The sequence below is a fragment of the Convolutriloba macropyga genome, chromosome 8 (assembly GCF_964194025.1).
Source record: "Convolutriloba macropyga chromosome 8, txConMacr16.3, whole genome shotgun sequence".
Classification (NCBI taxonomy): Eukaryota; Metazoa; Xenacoelomorpha; order Acoela; family Convolutidae; genus Convolutriloba; species Convolutriloba macropyga.
Window position 1 is genome coordinate 26,585,224 of NC_134475.1, and position 21,733 is coordinate 26,606,956.

The window sequence follows — 21,733 nt, forward strand, 5'->3', positions numbered from 1 at the left end:
ATTTTTATGTATCAACTGAAATAATTGGATGGTTGCGTAAACAACTCCATAGATACCGAAACAGAGATTTGTTTGGTTCAACTTAGTGTTAGGATTCTAAATAGAAGATCAAATGCTGTTAAAACTCAAGTACACTTTAAAACTCATGGACATTTGTCGGAGATATTAAAACCATAAGCTTTACTCAGAAAACACAATATTTATTCACGGGACGTTATTTGCACATAAGATTTAGCTCGCAATAATTGAATTTTCAAATGATGGCAGACTTGCCTGTTGTTATGAAAATGTGCAAAGAATTACTTAAAAATGGAAGACCCATAGTATATTCCGAATCATTTTTCATTGCAGAAATCACTGAGTAGACTAAAATTGGCTGGGCTCAAGTGTTAGAAAACCCAATTGTTCCAAATAGTTGCCTAATAGTTTTTTAGCAAACAAAAGTCATGAAATAATAAAATTAAAAGCTTTTTTAAAAGGATTGACTTAAATTAGCGAAAGACCGGTAAAATGTCAGTTCTAGAACAATTTCTCAAACAAGAGGTAAAAACAGCAATTATGTGAATAAACGGAGACCGTGATAGCAGTGTTTACTGTATTACCATTCAAACTGGAAAAGTTGGCCAAATAGGCATTTTTGATGCAATTTCGTATGTTGAAAAGCTGATTTCTTAAAAGCCTAGACGAAATTTCCGCCAAAAACAGTTGTTTCAAACAATCAAGCAAATCCCTTTAAAAGTGAAACTAATGAATATTTTTTAACAATTTTGTCATGTATTTTGGATTAACAGATCAAAGTTTCAGCAAAAATTGCGAAAAATATGAACAAAACAACGGAAGTTAGTCTAATGTTCACAAAAGATGTTCTTAAGATGAAATTCTACGCTTTAAAGCTTTCTAATGATATTACTACAAATCTGTTCGACGAATATATCGATTGGCAAAAACTGACAGAACCAAAATCCCATTTGAGTATATGGTTTCGGCTCCACTAAAGTGGGTCGGGAGCAACAAAACTCAGATTAGCGCAAAATATTTCACATGCTCGGCATGTAAAAAGATTTTGGTTCCTGTATCCCGAGTTTTATTAGGTCTTTGTTACATGCAAAATATTCATCTTATTTATTTTTGGCACGCGGCACCAGAATAAACAATCAAAATTTTTGTTAGAAGTCAGTACGAACAAAATTCTCTAAAAAATTAGCGCAAGACTCAAAAATTCCGGGATTGCTGATTGCTGTAACAGATCTGAAAGGTTATTCATGTTATAATTTTGGCCCTGCAACGACAGACAGTCTAGTTCTTCAATATCTTGATGCCGGGCTGATTTAAGTTATAAGTTAAGCTTGCTCATAAGTGGACACATGGAGACTTAACCACCTATACCATTTTAAAATGAATTTACCTTGTTTTGAAATTACGACTGTCCGTCCTCTGATTGCCATTGTCCGTTGACTAATTAGAAAACAAGTGGACAAAAATTTCTCACCTTTCAGTGTTCACTTACTGCTAAATTAAACTGCACTGAATATGGAAATGACATTGAAGATAAGATAGAGATGTTATGGCCGTAAGATAAATCAATCAAGTCTTTCTTGCAAAAGCATACCATCAATAAACCGACATAAAATCTTAGTACCCCTAATAATGGAGCTTCTGCTGTAACACACTGTCGAAAATAAGATGTATCTTAAATCGAGCTCACTTGTGAGTTTTTATGAACCATAAAAGGTGTCTTATGGCAAGCAATTTGGCCAGCTTGAATGCAGCGTCATAATTTCGCTAACGCAAATCCACAGACCGACGCTAGCAAACTTTTATCAAAATGTTTGTCAGGAATCCATCACCTCTGTACTAGTGTTTAACTACCAAATTCAAAATGAATCCATTGCATTTTCAGGAACAATTGCAATTTTTGCTCCTATAAACAAGTTTTTCGTTTATATACTCTCCGAAATAAACAAATCTCTTCAGGAGCCCATCCAGGAGTAACTTTTTTCTTTGAAATTGATTTGTTTAAACAATGTTATGTCGCTGGTAAACAAATTCAATTCAATTTAACCACTCTTTACATTAATCTGTACGCAAGCGCCTGAGCTCAACCTATAAAACTCTTTTTGAGAAACCAACCCATACTTTTTGATGAAGTCGTATTATTTTACATTTTGCTTTTTATCTTAATACTTCAGAATCATCAGTTTTTGTTTTGTACATTGCATGGTATCCAGCAACAATGATAGAGCACATTGTCATTTTACATTCCAATATTCATTTCGCATGCACGCACAAAGTCAGCACAGTTGACTGCTTAGAAAACAAGTAGGCAACAATTTCACGCCTTTTAGTGTTCACTGACTGCTAAAATTGTGTTGCAAACATTACAGTCAATGTATATTAGATTTAAATTGCATTATGCTCAGTTAACACGTTTTTCATTTGCTCGAGGTTGCCTTCTAAACATGGCATCTATTTCTACCATTTTCTCAATTGGTTTAAGAAATCGTGGAATTCTTACAGGGGCAGAAATAACTGGAATGTCAACATCTATTTATTTTGTTTGAAATTCTTTTTCTTTACAGCTATATCTTTTTTGCAATGATAGTTTTCAATACAATTCATATTTTTTTGTACAAAAATATCTCCATTTTTCACCACAACCTTTCCTTTTCCAACAGCCCGCCAGTTTACATGTATCATGTATGCATCTTTTCATACATAGTAAGGCAAATTTCATACATATTCACTTGCATTTGTAAGGAGTGAATATACTAAAAATAAGTGACTGTTTTAAAATCCTATAAATTTAAATCTATCGTGGGGTGATTTTCTCTAGCGTTAAAATTTTTGAAGCAATATTTGTGTCTGTTTGTTAATTAGCTTAATCTTTTTTGTTTGATATTTCATGTATTACTTTGCGCTGATACTGTTTAACATGTATAAAATAAGTCCATACACAGCGGTTTGTTACGACTGACATTTTATGAGATTCGGTGTTTTTAATCCCCTGTTTGTAGATTAAGCTGCTATATGAAAATGTGGTGACAGAAATAGATATATTAACTTGATATACATCACTCTATCAATCATTTAATCAAACAACCTACCTTCATACAAATGAACAACGAGGTCAAACTATAACATCAAACAATTTAAAAACTGCCGAGCAAAAAATCAACATCACAAAAGCATCAAACTTAAGTATTACAAAAGAAACACCGATTCAAAATGAGGTACATTACTGAGTCCAGTTTTGCTTTTAAAACTCTTTCAGGTTTTTAAAAACGGAATCTGTTTCCTTTTTCACTGCCAGGACATAATTCAACAGTCTTTAAATTGTATTGCCTTATCATTTGACAATAGATACCTTCATTACTCGATACCCTTTGAAAGCAATTTCAAATAAAAGAATGCTACTCAGTTGATTCAGAATTAAAGTGAGCAAAGGTTTAATAAACAATGAAATTAGGATGTTAAGGAAACAGTTCCACCAATCTGTTCAGCTTGTCGTTTTATATTTTCCCCTGTGATCCCTTTTTACCAATTAGCGATTTGTGGATGTGAGGTATAACACCACCACCTGCAATGGTCGCCTTGATCAAGGAATCGAGCTCTTCGTCACCGCGAATGGCCAGCTGCAAGTGCCTCGGAGTGATTCGCTTGACTCTTAAATCTTTGCTTGCATTGCCAGCCAACTCCAGCACTTCGGCTGTTAAGTACTCCAAAATTGCAGCACTGTAAACAGCTGCAGTAGCTCCCACCCTGCCGTGTGAAGTTGTGCGAGATTTGAGGAATCGGTGGATTCGACCAACTGGGAACTGAAGTCCTGCTCTTTGTGATCTGGACACTGCGGATCTCTTCGCCTTGCCGGAATCTTTTCCTGATTTTCCGCCTGCCATCTCTGAGAGCTAACTCTTATATTAATCTATGCTTAGTATTTGTGGTATTTGAGGTAAAATAGCTACGCTAGCAACGATAAATATTTATTAAGTAACTACTGTGTCGCATGTACAGCTCTGAAATAAATATCAACAAAGTAATTAACTTTTATTAGTCATCAAAATTATCTACAATTATAAACATTTGGCTCAATTATTAACGAATAGCTAAACGAGTTCTAATTAGCACTTGACTGATAACCAAAATTCAACAAAATTGTTCAAATTTAGTCAAATTGCAAAATTTTAATTAAGACCAGATCTCAACAACGCAATGTAAATTTCACTTGGTCTATCTATATTCAAGTAAGCTTGCGTTTTCAAAACCAATTATACACTTTTAGGCCGAATTTGAATCCCCTAAGTGACTTTTTACACGACCCGTTTTCGTTCGCTAATCTGGTTGAGATTTGAGCATGAAAATTTGCTTATGAATACATTGCCATGTGTACAGCGCCAACGACCATCATGGTTCAGTTTATTAATAATAATGAATGAGCTATAAGTTATAACCACGATATGCCACCTTGGCTTCAAGTCTGCAAACACATTGCAATTGAGAGTGCTCTGACCCCAAACTACAGTTAACTTCTATTGTCTCTCTCTAGTTTACTTAGTCAACACCACAAGGCTTCTCGCATTCATTGAAAGATGGTAAAGGGGTTCAAGTGAGGCATGTTAGAAAATTGAGGCATGTTCAAAGTTGTTTAATATCAAGACTGTTTTGGAAATTTTAAAGCAAAAGTCTCAAGTGCAAAAACTAATTTAGTAGACCACCTAAAATTGCAGACTAGTAATTTCTCAATAAAATGAGTACACAGAAAAGATGCAAAACTTAAACGATTTATTGAATGTTGATATGATCAATTTAAAATGCTCTTAGTTTTGAAGTTCATTTCCAGGATTTTACGTGTTTGTTAATGAGTTACACAGCATATGCTGCATGTCATTGAAACCGGCCCTCAAATATCTGTCTTCATAAAAAAAATTTCGATAACCATTCACGCAATTTCACCTCGATGCAATCAAATGCGAAATTTAATCCTGGTTCTCCAAAAACAATGTATTCTGTAAAAGTTAAATTGGCATAACAAATTAGATTATCAAACAGGATTTTTCAACCAATTTATTTCCAATGCCACACACGGAATTTTTTGAGCGGATTCCGAATATTTCACTGAGATGCAATTTCGTTTAACAACGCTGCAATTAATATGGATCCACCCAAGAATACTTTAATATAAATTTTGTTAGGTGAAATTAGAGCATTCAATCTAATACAAAATGCTTTAAAATAAATTAATATTTCTGTATCAAAAATCTTGCGTATCATTGCCAATGAAGGGAACACGTTGAAGCATTCGCATATTGAGTTCACCAAAATTTTGTTTGAATACAAATAAAAACAACGGAAGTCTATGTACGTATGATGTCAGTATAGGCTGATAGATTTGAATGAAAGATTATTTCTAAATGTATAAATTTAAGCAACTGCTTCCATAGAAAACCCCGTAAAATACGAAGGACAAAACAGGCCATTGCAAGATAATCGAGAGATCAACTGACATGGATCCGAGGCCTTAATCAGACTCTTGGGGAAATTATTCAATGCACGATAGATAGGTTAAAGGAACCTTCCTAAACTGATTCAAAATATTGCAGAAAGTAACTTGTTCTTCACAATCCCTAGGGCCATAAGTTTTATTTTAAAAAAGTGGGGTTTTTGGGGAAGCAGTTTGAAATATGTTTACAATTTATTACCGAGCACATTCCTAATTACATAATGCCTCCGTCGTCGTCATCATCATCATCGTCGTCGTCATCGTCATCATCATCCTCATCATCGTCTTCCTCGTTTTCCAGGGATTCATCTTCATTGCCAGCGTTTGAACCACTTTCATCGTCAAGAGCTGCACCAGTAGCGCTAGCACCCGCTGTCGTTTCATCTTCCATCATCGTTGTCAAGTCTTCCGTCAGATCCATAGATACTGGACGTCTAGGATCTGGTATTCCCAATCGTTCCCATCTGGGGACCATATCTTTCATTCTGTCTTTGTAAGAGTCTGGCTTGGTGGTTACTGCTTGTTCTGCTTCCTTTTGCTCAACCTCGATCATTCTCTCAAGAATTTTAGCCATCTGTTCCTTCTTACGCTCCATCTGCCCAGTATGCTTGTCGTTTTTCGTACTTTCTTCCGGCTGTCTTGCTGTATCGTCAAGATCACCTCTTCTAATTTTTCTGCTGATTTCAACATTACGCTGAATAGCGGCAGTAGCTGTATTTCGGGGACCTGGTGCATCAAAGTTATATCCGAATTTTATTAGTGTTTTGTTCACTTGAAGGATCTCGGCAAGCCTCATTTCCACAGCCTGTCCAGCTTTGGTAAACTGGTTTGCGATTCGTAGCTCTTTGAGGGTCGTGTTGCGTTCAATTGCGTCACAGATTCGCAAGACTCCCCCACTGCCAGACAGGAAATTACTTTCCAAGTTGAGAACTTCGATCACATCGTTGTTCTCAATTATATCAGCCAGCGCAAATGCAACGCAGTCTTCCATTCTCGTGTTAGCCAACAAGACTTGTTTTGCTGTTCGGTTGTTCTTAAGCGCATTGAAAAGATTAACAAACTTTTCCTTCGAGATGTTCTTAACATTGTTCAAGTTGATCTCAGTCAGACTTTGATCATTATCGGAAGCACGTTTAATGACATCATCAACATTGGCATTGTTAATTTCGTTACCAATAATCAATGGGATGTCCATCTTGACTGTACCACTTTTGATTTTAGAAGGCGTCAGTGTGTCCATTTTGCCAGTGGTTTTCAAAGCTACTTCCTCTTCAAGGCCACTCGACTTTTTGCTGTCTTCTTGCTCAAATCGCTCTTTCTTGTCTTCTGCTAGAATCAGCTGGGCTGCTTGATACTGATCCTGGTTGACAAGATGGCCCAGACCCAACAAGGCAGCCATGTCAGCGATATCTTCTTCACTGGCAGCATCGATCATCATTTCCCAGTCCTCGGCTTTAGTAATTTTATCTGATATTTCACTGCGTACTTGATACTTCCTCACCTCCTTCTTAGGCCGCCAAGGCTTACCCTTCTTTTCCCCAGTATACGGTTCGTAGTGATCCTTCGGTTGATATTGCTCGGCTTGTTTATCTAAGAAATTCAGCAACTTATTTCGATCAAATGTATCTGTTGGGCTCTTATCAGAGTGATATGCCGTTCGCTCACTCGGTGGAACGCCCTCCCCACTTTGCAGCACTGCTGCGTTTGTGTCTAAGTCACTTAGAAAAATTGCCAAATCATTTATGTCTTTATCACTCAGTCCCTCCAAGATTCCATCAGTGGGGTCTGCTTTAGGCTCTTCTACGAATTGTGTCATTTTTACCTAAAAAGTAGCTACATACTTACTTTTACTGGCTACTAATACCTTCGCTACATCGCTTTTAGAGGCACTCAAAACAGACAAGTTTGAAGAATTAGCACAGAGCAAGAAATTTTATCTTTTCCCTCATTGCAGCCTTCCCTGCCCAGTAGCACGTGACATCAAGGAGTAAACTAATTTCAAGCGGAAAAGATACCTATTGTTTCAAGATAATAATAATACAGGATTTTGAGTTAACATAAAAGTTGTTCACTTATTTTGCAGTTCCTCAGTTGTTTTATTTTGTTTATAGGGTTGGTGGCCACATCTGCATATCGTTACATTTATTTTCTTCGGAATAATGGTTCAGGAAGAAATTCCAGTAAATCTTTTGAACAGTCGCTTTATTGAGGATAGCCCCAAAACTTTCATAACTTACTCGAATAGTGTAGTTGAAGAGCAGTTTCGTTCTTCAAAATTTTTGTTGATTTTATTTAATCGAGTTTTCGATAACTGAACTTTGCCTCGGATGTTCTGTTGAGTATTTTCACTAACTTTTTAATTTATACAAAATTTTCTACGTTAAAATATCTTCTTTTGATGAATATCAACATTAACAGATCATGCTATCACCCTTTAGTTATTACCAGGTCTGCGTAGCAAACACAGCAATCGGGACAACATATAGGCTTAAAACTGTGATAAACAAATTGTCATGAAAAACTAGCCTAAAGGTTGTGATAAACTTATTAAAAAGCCCGGCTGTTTAATAAGTCAATTTAGAATAACTGTTAATTAAACATCGATAAGAGATGCGTCCTACACGAAATAACTCTGCATACAATTTACTCAAGAAACAGGAGGGCAACAAAGATCTTGTTGAGTGTACTGGAGCCGGAGGTTAATGGGAATGCCTGCATCAACTGGTCAAACATCTGGGTGCCGACTCTCCTCCCCCAAATCTTTTTCGCAAGGCCGTTGTTCTGTGGTTTGTGTGTTGTTAAGGAATTGAAAAAGAAGAGTTGTTCAGCTTTGCAGGACCTGCTTTCAGTCATTGACGCTGACAGCATAGAACAGTACCGAAGCAGTAATTAGGTGGAATATTGGACAGAAGTAATATCTTCCGGTGTCACTTTAGCCCCTTCTTACATACGCGTGTAATCGAGACACCAAAAACAGAAATCAATGACTTTTTTTTTACCGCAGATGAGCAAATTAAAAGCTTTGTTTATGAATGCCCTTTAAAAACAGCGTTGGTTCTGTTTTGTTTACTGATTTGAGCTTCGGAAATCAAAAGAACATCATAATAAAAGTATTTTATCGGAAAAAAAATTTAAAAAAGCGTTGTTTTGCGAATCATTGTCAGATTTCCATGGTTCAGTGTTTATGATTGTTCAAAAGCCAATGATATGTTTAATGTTTTTCATTTTACAGTAATTTGTTTTATATCAGGTGCAGTGGAGAACAAGCCCTACCAAGGTATATTTAAGGAAAAAAGCTCAAAGACTTGAGGTCTGCTACATTCCCTTGTTTATATCAACGACCTGCCAAATCACAATAAAGCACAGTAACTTTTGGTCACGCCGACAATTACTAATTCCTTTGATCAAATTCATCACAATTAAAAGCAGACTTGACTTCTTTCCTCAAATGGGAGTTGAAAATAACTTGAGGTTGCATAAAGAAAAAAATAATTAGCTAAAAAAAGGGCGCACAACTTTGCCTAACTAATGAACGAATAACAAACGCAACAGAACGATCTGGAAAATATTGTTCGAGAAAACCTCAATTTGCATGAACATTCAATACGATGAAAATCGAAAGCCGAAAAGTCCTTTTGGTTCCTGAAAAGGAGCACCCACTGAACGACAACACTAAAATCGAAGTTAAAGACATATGCAGGATATGTTGTCCCTGTAATAACGCACGAATGTCTTGTTTGGTATGGAAGAAATTCAAAAAAAGCGCGAAAAGGTGAATTATAGGTACAAACGAGAACTACGAAGAACGCTTCATGAAAATAAGCACCTTCTCCGTTTGTGCCTCCAAGTACGTTATGCGCCCTTACATAGTAACTAATTGTGTTACAGTATGGCACGTGCGTCTGGGCGCGCAAACAAGATAAGATCCGAAACTAAAGATATTACCACTTTCACTATACTTTGAGCTGCAAACTGTTTTACTTTTTTTGACCTAACTGTCGGTAGATGGTATCAACAATGTTTATCCTATTAGTTTCAATAAACACAAATCGTACTAGACAATGAAAAAGTAGCGAATTGAAAATACTGATAACTAGATGTAGAGAAGAAGTAATTGTCAATTAAAATTTAAATTGATTAAAAAACGAACGTTTTCGAACATTGCAGTCATCGTCAGGTTTTAAAAATAAACGAAATCATTTACGAAGAATATAAACTTGTCTCTGACTCTAATTCTGAGAAATGATGTAAAAGAAAACGATTTGTCAAAATAAAATTACTTCCGATATTTAAAACAAACGTTTTTGAAATTTACGTTCATCGTCAGGTTAAAACTGTTTTAGAAACTGTTAAAAGATCAAATAAATATGTATTTACATTTGTCTGAGACCATACTTTAAACAATTCTAGGAACTATTCTAAAAAATTCGATAAAAAATTTTTCTATACATACAATATTTAGCCTTTTTACAACTCACATTTACATCCCTCGCCAATTTATTTGAAAACATTCCTATTCCGAATTTAACGATTTTGGCCATGTTCCTGTATTTTTAGGGTTATTCCGTATTTGCCCTAAATTTAAGTATACCTCTTGTGGAGGTTTTGCAAATTTTGTTTATCATGCACAAAATGTTTTTTGTCCTATGTATCCTCATCTAGTCAAAATTATAATTTGAACTAATATTTTAACGTGAGTTCCCGCCCCCTATATTCATCGCGTGTGTTCAGTGCGGGCATCAGCTTGCTGAGGTATATAGCTTCGATAATCATTAGTTTTTCTGACGTCCGACAGGCGTCCAGAATTTTCCATTCAATGTCATTCGTGGCACCGCGACTTTCAACCAGATGTTGACCCACCTGTGAATCCTTCTTTTGATCTTCTGTTATCCTTGTGGTAACATGTCAGCTTGTTTGCCCAACATATATGGATCGGCATCTATCACATTTAAACTCATATACCACGTGGGAAATCAGGTCTCTATCGAAAGATGATTTACAGGTGCGGAGGCATGATCTTAATTTTTGCTTTGTAAAAACCACTTGCAATTCGCATAGTTTGTTCAATTTGCCTGCAAAGTTTTAAGTAAGGATGCCTCTATATTGTAGAAAAATCATTGGCTTATCATAAGATTTAGTCTTGTTTTTTTGATGCTCCGCACACTTTTGGTGTTGTTCCCAATTGGTCTTTACCGCCACTTATGATCTTTTCTAGAGTCTGGTTCACAATTTTTGAAGACCAATCTTCTGGATATTGATTTATGGTCCAGCAAGTTTTGTTCTTTTCAAGAACCTTATCGAAGGCCAACCAATAAAAGGTTGCTTTTAAAACCGTATGAACCGGCCCTCCAATCACTTTTTTCTTATGGTGAAGTGGTGCACAGCTGTGAAAATTCAGTATTATTCCATTGTCAGTTGGTTTTTGATACCAATGACAAGTGATATTACGCTTGCTGCTCACATTTACGTTAATGTCAAAAAAGACGAACTCTCTTCCATGTTAATTTTTTCTAAAGTAAATTGCAGTTTGTTGTGAAAAGAATTTGCAAATTTTAAATACTCTTCCGGGTCACCACGAACCGTGCAGATAATATCATCCACCTACCATTTAACCAATTTCATCTCCTCAAAACGCCCCACTATCTGTTGGTTGTTGCAATAAGTACAAATCCAAACAACATCCTGCATGTTGGCGTATTCCTCATTCGATATCTTTTGGAATCTTGCATGAGACCAGATTTTTGCATGACTCACATTCTACTCCTCTTCCTCAGAAAGTCACTCTCCAGTTACATCCTTTGCACTTCTCGTTTTGGTCGGATCTGGAAATATTTTCATTGAGCTCTGGTTTTTGCAAAGATGTCTCAAACAATTTCATCCACACGTTTGCTAGTTTTACAGCCAGTGTTGCACCCATAGCCAGACAATCTGATTGTACATAACAAATTCCATTACATTTGAAATGAACATTTGTCACAGCAAGCTTCAGCAAAGTTTTCATGGCGGATCTTGGGGTATCTGGAGCTAGGTTGCTTGAATAGAGTTCCCTTAGAGCACTTTCTACAGCCTCTTCAACCGGAACGTTTGTGTACAAACTTTTCACCTTAAGAGATACTATCTGCTCGTCATCTTCAAGAGTGAGTGACTCTAAGGCCTTTCTAGCATCTTGCGTGTTGGTTTGAATGTTTGCGCCCGCTAGTTTCTGGAAAAATGGTGTCAGAAATCTGTTAAAGTTTTCGTAGCTTCTACCAGGTATCGAAAGAATAAGTCGGAGAAGTGTATCTTTTTTATGTAATTTTGCCAGGCTATAAAGCCTCGCTGGTTGTCAACTTGTTGACCTGAGTCTTTGATAAATTTTGCTATTAATTTTCCCTGGCTTCATTTATTGTTGCTGGCTGTTATTGATCTGTTTTTCATTTTTGATCACAATATCATCTTTTTTCTCCATTGATTTTTTGAAACTGATCTGAGTTCAGCACCTCGTCAAGTTTTTCCATGTACGTTGACTTCTTCATCACACAGAAACCGCAGCTTTTGTCAAATGATACCGCCAGCAGATCATTGGCTTTTAGATAATCATGCACTTTTTTACTTTTTTGACCCATCTATCCATTGGGGTTTCGCGTACATTTTTTGCGTACCATTTTGCGGACGCATCAATTTCACAAAGGTTCTCACCCTCAGTGTTATTCTCGCGTAACTCACGTACAAGATTGTCTACGTCTGCAAGGAAGTGCACCTCATTAAACTTGTCCCTCACCGGGTGTTATGGGTCCAAACGATAAGATGTCAAGTACAAACTTTGGAAGTTCACGACCATCAATTATCACAACATTACTATGTGAGCCATTCTGCAGCGCTCTATCCCGTCTCTCTGACAGCTTATCAAGTTTTCCATTAAGTCTGTTTTGAAACATTGCGGAGTGATTCCTCATTTCACGCCTAATGCTGCCAACAACGGATGGCATCAGTTCTGGTCTCACATTCTCCCTAAAAAACTCCTATCTGTTTCAAGTTTGTCCTTGAACACTTCACGGTCTTTCTCCGCACGGTTTATTTCTTGTTTCAGGAAGTTTAATTGAAAACTGTGCACCGCTTGTTCAGAAAAGTTTTATTTTTAGGAGCACGAAATGTCAAAAAAACCGGAATTAAATCATTGTTAAGGCATTGTTTTAAAAACTCAATCCGGTAATTTTAGCTAGTGACCTTATTTAGGGTTTTCAAGTAATCAAGATAAAGTTTGTAACAGTTTGATCTTTTCAAAATAAACCTGAGCCACGACTTTGGTAGCAGCAACCACATACCTCAATGAAGCTGAAGGACAGGGGCAATGAAACCCGATTATTCAAGAGCTCCTCCTCAGTCTGTGTCTGTTGCTTCTTCCTTGCCTTGGCTCTCGCTTTCCTCTGCCTTTTGCCCCAGTTCTTGCCTTTTCTTTTCTTGAGCAGCCCTCTTAAATTGTACTGTTGGCGTAGTTTTGTCTCCAGGGTCCCAATTTCCAACCCAGCCTCTTGATGCAGCTAGGAATACTTCCCTGGCTGCGTCTTCTTCTTTCTCTTCAAATTCAGGTGCTTGGTTACGCTTAGCACCAGTACCTCAGACTTCACCGGCACTTATTATCTTCTCTAGAGTCTGGTTCACAATTTCTGAAGACCAATCTTCTGGATATTTATTTTTGGTCCAGCAAGTTTTGTTCTTTTCAAGAGCCTTATCGAAGGCCAACCAGTAAAAGGTTGCATTTAAAACCGTATGAACAGTCCCTTGAATCACTTTTTTCTTATGGTGAAATGGTGCACAGCTGCGAAAAATCAGTATTATTCCATTGTCAGTTGGTTTTTGAAAATCGAAAGCCGAAAAGTACTTTTGGTTCCTGAAAAGGAACACCCACTGAACGACAACACTAAAATCGAAGTTAAAGATATATGCAGGATATGTTGTCCCTGTAATAACGCACGAATGTCTTGTTTTGTATGGAAGAAATTCAAAAAAAAGCGCGAAAAGGTGAATTATAGGTACAAACGAGAACTACGAAGAACGCTTCATGAAAATAAGCACCTTCTCCGTTTGTGCCTCCAAGTACGTTATGCGCCCTTACATAGTAACTAATTCTGTTACAGTATGGCACGTGCGTCTGGGGGCGCAAACAAGATAAGATCCGAAACTAAAGATATTACCACTTTCACTATACTTTGAGCTGCAAACTGTTTTACTTTTTTTGATCTAACTGTCGGTAGATGGTATCAACAATGTTTATCCTATTAGTTTCAATAAACACAATCGTACTAGACAATGAAAAAGTAGCGAATTGAAAATACTGAAAACTAGATGTAGAGAAGAAGTAATTGTCAATTAAAATTTCAATTGATTAAAAAACAAACGTTTGCGAACATTGCAGTCATCGTTAGGTTTTAAAAATAAACGAAATCATTTACCAAGAATATAAACTTGTCTCTGACTCTAATTCTGAGAATTGATGTAAAAGAAAACGATTTGTCAAAATAAAATTACTTCCGATATTTAAAACAAACGTTTTCGAAATTTACGTTCATCGTCAGGTTAAAACTGTTTTACAAATTGTTAAAAGATAAAATAAATATGTATTTACATTTGTCTGAGACCTCACTTAAAACAATTCTAGGAACTATTACTTAGCCAATATACAACTCATATTTACATCCGTTATCAATTTATTTGAAAACATTCCTATTCCGGATTTCTCGAATTTGGCCATGTTCTTGTATTTTTTAAGGTCTATTCCGAATTTGCCCTAAACTTAAGTATCTCTTTGTGGAGGTTTTGCAAATTTTACTTTGTCATGCACAAAATGTTTTTCGCCCTATGTATCCTCATCTAGTCAAAATTATAATTAGAACTAATAATTTAACGTGAGTTCCCGCCCCCTAATTAGTTAAGTAACATCAAATTTTTGAAACTATTTTTAGTTAAAATCAGATTTACAACATTTTATTTACACTTATTACACTAAAATCAATTGAATTTTTATTCCGGAGTTTTTGAAAATCCCGGGTATATTGCTTTCTATTCCTTAAAAAAGTTTTTACCTTCATTCCTATCTATCTGGTTTGCAAAATTGCTAATTAAACGTACCAGAAGAAATATTGAATTTCAGAAGTCAAATTTTTTGCATTTGAACTAACACTTCAATGTCAATTCCCGCCCCCGGAACTCATCGCGCGTATTTATTTTTGGCTTCAGCTGTCTGATGTAGATCGTTTCTATTGTCATTAATTTTTCAACCCCGCGACATGAATCAAGAATCTCCCAGACAATTTTATGCGCTGTACCACAACATTCAACGAGGTGTTGTCCTGCTGGGTTATCCTTCTTTTGATGCTCCGAAACTCTGGTGGTAACATTTTGGCTGGTTTGGCCAGCCTAGATGGAACTGCATCCCTTACATGTAACTTTATATACCACATGGGATTTCAGATTCTTATGAAAAGGTGATTTCAGGATGGGCCAGCAGGTTTTTAGCTTTCATGTTGTGAAAATGATTTGAATATCACACAATTTTTTCAGTCTACTTGCAAAATTTTGAGTAATATTTCTTCTGTTTTGTGCTAAAAATCTCGGTTCAAGCTCCTTATAGGTGAAACTTTTAATTTTTTTCTGATGTTGTTCGTTTTGTGGGGGTTTTGCAGTGACCTTTTTCCCTCGTGACTATTTTATCGAACGTCTCGTTAACAATACTGGAGGACCATTTACTTGGATCTGGACCACTCACTTTCAGTCCATATCTCTTGATTTTTCTTGAGAGCTAAATCAAAGGATTGCCAGTCATTGGTCGCATTTAAAATCCTTTGCACAGTCCCTTGAATCACATTTTTTTGTGTTGTAATGGTGAACATTTACGGAAATTTAGGATTATGCCGGTATCTGTGGATTTTTGATACCAATTACAACTTCTTTTCTTATCTTTGTTTACGTTTATGTTTAGATCTAGCAATCCCATTTCTCCACTAAATTTGGTGTCTAAAGAGTGAATTGTGGGTTCTTGTGGAGAGAATTTACATTTTCAAGGTAATCTAGAGGGATCACCTTCACGGTGCACACTATGTCATCTACACAGCGCTTGAAAAAATTCAAGTCCTATGTGTCCTTTTTGTATACTTTTCCGCACAATAGGGACAAATCCAAACAATGTCCTAAATGGTCCTGAAAACTACTCTTGGTGGGAGTGACGAAAAATTTATTTGGCATGCAGCACTCATTTTTTCAAAAATATTAGCAATGTTTTGAATCTTTTACACGCTACTGTACGAAAATGAACTGAGAATGAACGAAATCATATAGAAAGTATATAAACTTTTCTCTGACTATAATTCTGAGAAATGAGTTAAAATAACATCGAATTTTTAAAACTATTTTTAGTTAAAATCACATTTACAACATTTTGCTTACACTTATTACACTAAAATCCAATGAATTTTCATTCTCGATTTTTTGAAAGTCCCGGGTGTATTGCTTTCTATTTCTGAAAAAATTTTTACTTTCATTTCTGTATATCTGTTTTTATTTTTACTTGTTGGGTTTGACAAAATTTCAAATTAATATGTACTTGAATAAGTTTCGAATTTCAAAATTCGAAATTTTTGCATTTGAACTAATACTTTATTGTCAATTTCCGCCCCCGGTACTAATAAATTTCCGCCCCCGGTAACCATCAATAAATACTCGCGCGTATTTATTGATGGTTTCAGCTGTCTGATGTATATCATTTCTATTGTCATTAGTTTTTCAATCCCGCGACATGAATCAAGAATCTCGCACTCAATATCATGCGCTGTACCATAACATTCAACGAGGTGTTGTCCCGCTGGTTTATCCTTTTTTTGATGCTCCGAAACTCTAGTGGTAACATGTCGGCTGGTTTGGCCTTTATAGATGGAACTGCATCCCTTACATGTAACTTTATATACCACAGGGGTTTTCAGATTCTTATGAAAAGATGATTTCAGGATGGGCACACAAGTTCTTAGCTTTCATGTTGTGAAAATGATTTGAATATCACACAATTTTTTCAGTCTACTAGCAAAATTTTGAGTAATATTTCTTCTGTTTTGTATTAAAAACCTCGGTTCAGGCTCCTTATTGGTGAAACTTTTAACTTTTTTCTGACGTTGTTCGTTTTGTGTGGGTTTTCCCAATTCAGCTCAACCTAATATTTTTTTTACGTAGTTAAGGTACTGAAAACACTAGTTTACCACTTTTATGCTATCTAATTCTTTTAATCTGTTCAAAATGAACTTGCCTGCACCATTTCAACTTTTGCTACAAATTGCTTTAACTATCGCTGATTTATACGTGGTCCATTTTTATAGACATGATTTCATCATAATCAAATAATTTGATGCTTCAGAGTTTAACTCTAGTTCACAGTTTGGTTTAATTTTTATTGCTTGATGGAAAAAAGTTTTCTATATCTTTAACTATTTTTTGCTCAACTAATCTCTGTGACCGCGCTTGGTTTTTTGGCTATTCCTTATGATTTGGCTATCAAATTTCTGCTCTGATTTTGGCTCCTTAAAAAGCTGGTAGATGTATTTCTGTCTCCTTATTTGTAAGTATTTACTGTTTGCGCCTTTGTTGGTTCTTCGGATAATTTCTTAGGCCGGGAGTCCTTAACCATATGTCTTGCTTTCCCGCAAATGAGGCATTTGCGTTTTTATTGTAAAAAGTACTCTCCCGCCTCCTTTTAACATTCTCGTTGTCACAAGGCTATAACTTCTTTCTTGTTTTCTTCTGCATTTCCATCATGTGTACAAAAGTTTACAAGATATGTGAAGTTCTCATATTTTTTAAATACAATTTTAAGATCAATCATAAGATAAATTGTTGGTTCTATTTCTCAGACGACACAAAAGCTTGGAAGATATTTCGATATGTTCAAAAACTTTGAGAGCCAATAACTACATAAGCTTTTAGCAGCAGTCAATAGCTTGGGAAAAACAGAAACGAAATTGTAATAGACTACTTAACAAGAGCAAACAACAGGCAATAAAAAGTGACAATGGTGAATGGACATTGGTGAGCGGACAACATAATGTGACAATGGTGAACGTAACATTCTGACAACGATATCCATTTCACAAAATTTGTATGCTTTACCATAAGAAGGTCATTTCCTCTATTCTAGCTAATCCATTGCTTTAATAACAGCTTGTGTGCGTCGCTCAATTAAAATTTTAGTTAATTTTAAGGAGTTCAAACGAATTTTAAACTGTTCTATAAAACCTTAAAATTTCATTCTCATCCTCACTACCCAGGTTTAGGTCCGGACCCAAATTAAGCTATGATCTGACTATGCAGACTGAAATGACCTCTGATCAGACTTTCCAGACCGAAGTTGCCTCTGATCAGACCTTCCAGACCAAAATGATCTCTGATCAGACTTTCCAGACCAAAATGTCCTCTGATAAGACCGAACCCAGATCACTGTCCATACTACAGTGCGCTTGTGATCAGACCCAAATTCAGACATTGTCCAGACTATAAACAGACTATGATCAGACCATCTTCAGACCATGGTCCAGACTCAATTTCAGACCATTGCCCAGACCTTAATCAGACAATGATCAGACCCAAGTGCGCTCAAAATAGTCTGATCAGAGAAAGATTTTAATTATGAACAAATCTCTTAATTTTGCTAAAATATATAAATTTCATAAAAACCGGTGTTTGCAGTATTAATATCATTTAAGGAGAAGCCAATTCTGAAAATATTGCCAATGAAAACAAATTTTGACTGTTGAGAAAAAAATTTTATTTACCATACCCCTTAGTTTATAATTCTGACATAATGGATGAACTTAGACAGCTTTCCACAAGAAACGTCGTGGTCTTCAGTTAATCACTTTATTTGTTTTTGGTCGCAGCAAAAATAACGATAACATAGACAAAAATAATGAAGCGTTAGAAAATGTTGCAACGGAGTTGAGTGGAGTTTTTGATATTGACGTTGTTTTTTTGAATAATATACAGGAAACGAAAGATATCAGCAATGATGGAGTACACCCATCAGTCAGTCATGGTATACCTAAACTTGTCAGAAATATTTGGAACTTCTACGTGCATCTCGGGCTTACCGTGTCAGAAACTGAAATAAAACCAAGAATTATCAACCGAAACTTTGGAAAAAACTTTGATCACTATGATAACAACAATTTTTTTGGCTTCCATCCAAAACAAGCAATTTTACCTCCAACTCATTATAAATTTGGCTGATGGTTTGTTGAAATATAGAACAATGCGACTTTTCTAGATATTTTCAATATTCAGTATACTTATGGGAAAAGAAAATCATACTGAAATTCATAAGCGAACAATTGAAAAGTATTATTCCAACAAACCTGATGCTTGTTATTTTTTTAAATCAGTTGATTCATACTTTTTTGGTTTCTTCCTAAAACTGTTAGTTTTTTGTTCACTTGTACATCTCCTGCTGTAAGGGGACATTGAATTGAACCCAGGGCCTCATCTGGAAAATTTGATTGCGTATTGAAGTTACTTAAAAAACAGGAACAAGCCACTCGCCTTTATTTTTCCTTATTAATAGTCAAAGCTTAAAGAACAAGTTTGAAGAGTTTGCAAACTTTTTGCAAACAGCTCCCATTAATACGTTTGTTGCTGTAACTGTAACTTGGTTGGACACTGATTGTAATATTGAAAAAAATTTTTTAACGGTGTCGCGTACTTTCTTTGGGAAATGTAGATCAGACAGAACAAGGTCTTCAAAAGGCGGAGGAGTAGGTATTTTTGTCCCAAAAATATTTACTGCCAACAATAAATCAAGTCTTGAAACAATTGATGAGAGTTTTTTGGGATCAATTTGGGTTGAAATAGCTGACCCTCTGACTGAAAAATTACTTGTTAACTCTTATTGTCCAAACAAACGTCTTGATGACTATTTTCTTGGTTAGTTAAGTACTGAATTATCGGTGGCAAATAGCGTTACAGATAAACTATTTTGCTGGGAGATTACAACTTGAATTATCCGAGCAAGACAGAAAAAATTAAACTAGATGTTTTTGAGTAAAATTCAAGATTAGAAATTGTTAACATTAGGGATGCAATCACAGGTACTGATACAACATTTACACTTATTGATCACTGTTTCATTTCAAAAGATCAGATAATATCCTGCCATGTCACAACAACCGCTTTCAACTCCGACTATTTTCTTGTTATTTTCGAATCAAACCTCTCATTGAATTCTAGGAGTGACAACATAATAACGATGAGAAATTTTTGACTTTTCTCACGCTCTAAATTTAACAGAGATTTTGCCCTGGCCGGATGGAGAAGAATGTACCAATGTGAGAATGGCAAAGATATGTTTGATTCATTCATCGATATTTTTGAGAAAATTGTTGAAAAACACGCACAAATTCAGAGTGTTAAAAATGGGGGAGAAACTTATAAGACTTCTAAGCCCTGTTTAACACAAGAAATGAAACATTTGATTTCCCAAAAATATTTTTTGTTCAATAAATGGACAAAATTTCCTGACAGCGAGACGTACAGAGAATTTAAGCGCTTAAAAAACTTAGTTTATAGGAGACTAAGGGAGGCGCACAACAATTTTTGCATCAATTTCATCCAAAAACTACCAACAACTAAAGAACAATGGAAATTCATTAAACAAAAGACCAGTCCGAGTGAAAGCATTGTCAAGGTTGATGAAATCAGATTAGACAGTGGTGAAACTTCAAGGGAACCAAAACTATTGTCAATTGTCTAAATAGAGCATTTGCTAATCTAGGAGTTTTCAAAGGTTTGGATATTGCTTTAAATACCCTGATAAACTTAACATACCTGAATTCACATCCAAAACTCAGACTAGAAAAAAACTTTATTCAGTCATTGACTCGCTGGACGATAACAAAGCAGCAGGGCCTGGTGAAATCACAATTCGACTCATAAAGTCTTGCAAATTAGCTATAGGCATACATCTACAGTTCGCCTTGAATGAGTGCACTAAGGAGAAAGTTTTACCAACTAAAATGAAACTAGCTTATATAACACCAGTTTTCAAAAAAGGTGATCAGTTAGATAGCACAAATTATCAACCAATTTCTGTAACTCCGAGTTTTGCAAAAAATTTTTGAAGGCCTCTTTCTGACTCAGATGATGGAGTTCATTGATAAGCACAAAATTATAAGCAAAGAGCAATTCGGATTTCAGAAAAAAGTCGGCAACAGATGCAATTCTAGATCTGGTTGAAACAGTTTCGGCTAATTTAGATCAAAGCAAAGAAACTGTTGCTATTTTTCTAGACCTTGCAATAGCTTTTAATTCCATTTCGCTTAACATTTTCCTGAAAAAAATTGAAATTTATGGTTTTTCCCAGGAAGCGAAAGAATTACTGTTTTCATTTCTTGCCAACCGCAGACAAAAGGTAAAACTTAATGCTGTATTCTCCGATTGTGAAATTTTGAATCACGGTGTGCCACAAGGAACTGTTTTAGGACCACTCATTTTTCTTTTATATGCTAACAATTTCTCATCTAATATAAGCACAACGGAAAAAATAATTCAATTCGCAGATGACGCAAATATTGTCTGTTGTGGAGAGAAAAGTAGCTTACATGGAAAAATCACGGAAATTTTTACAAAAAACAGAACAATATATAGATATGAACAAACTAACTTTGAATACAAACAAAACGAATTAATCTTTTTCTCGCGCAATAATTCTGAGTTCGGATCTATTTTTTACAAAAACGAAGTTCTCACAACACAAAAAAATGCAGATATATTGGTATTCAAATGGACAGGAATCTTAGTTTCGAAGAGCAGCTGAATAAAACCTTGAAAAAGAAGGCTCATGCTAAGATCAATTTACTTTATAAGATATCAAGTTCCCCTGAACGCGCGCATTGTGCTTTTAAAATCACTTCTGCTTTCACAATTATCCTTTTCGGCAATCTTTTTTCAAAATTTATCTGCAAAAAACCTATAACGCCTTAACCGACAGATTAACTGGGGTATAAAGGTGTGCTTTCTACGCAAAAAGTATGACAAAGCGAGAGATCTGCTAATCCAGACAAAGACCCTACCAGCTGAGCTAATAATAGCAAAAATGTCGCTGATCAAATTTCCTTATGATATCGCTAGGCCACAGAACTCTGAAAGTTTTCACGGCTATCTGAGTCTTCATCAAAATACTTGAAAAAAAAACAATTCAAAATTAGACAAAATGCCAAAACCAGCTTT

General features: G+C 35.7%; 2 protein-coding genes across 2 annotated transcripts; both read right to left on the minus strand.

Annotated features, from left to right (window-relative positions):
• Positions 1–3,036: 3,036 nt before the first annotated feature.
• Positions 3,037–4,053, minus strand: LOC142344043 (histone H2A.Z). Its single transcript, XM_075395512.1, has one exon. The coding sequence runs from the start codon at positions 3,894–3,896 to the stop codon at positions 3,510–3,512; it is 387 nt and encodes a 128-aa protein (XP_075251627.1). The 5' UTR covers positions 3,897–4,053; the 3' UTR covers positions 3,037–3,509.
• Positions 4,054–5,590: 1,537 nt separating this feature from the next.
• Positions 5,591–7,350, minus strand: LOC142344641 (tropomodulin-1-like). Its single transcript, XM_075396455.1, has one exon. It carries the CDS (start codon positions 7,311–7,313, stop codon positions 5,712–5,714), a length of 1,602 nt encoding a protein of 533 aa, XP_075252570.1. The 5' UTR covers positions 7,314–7,350; the 3' UTR covers positions 5,591–5,711.
• Positions 7,351–21,733: the final 14,383 nt, after the last annotated feature.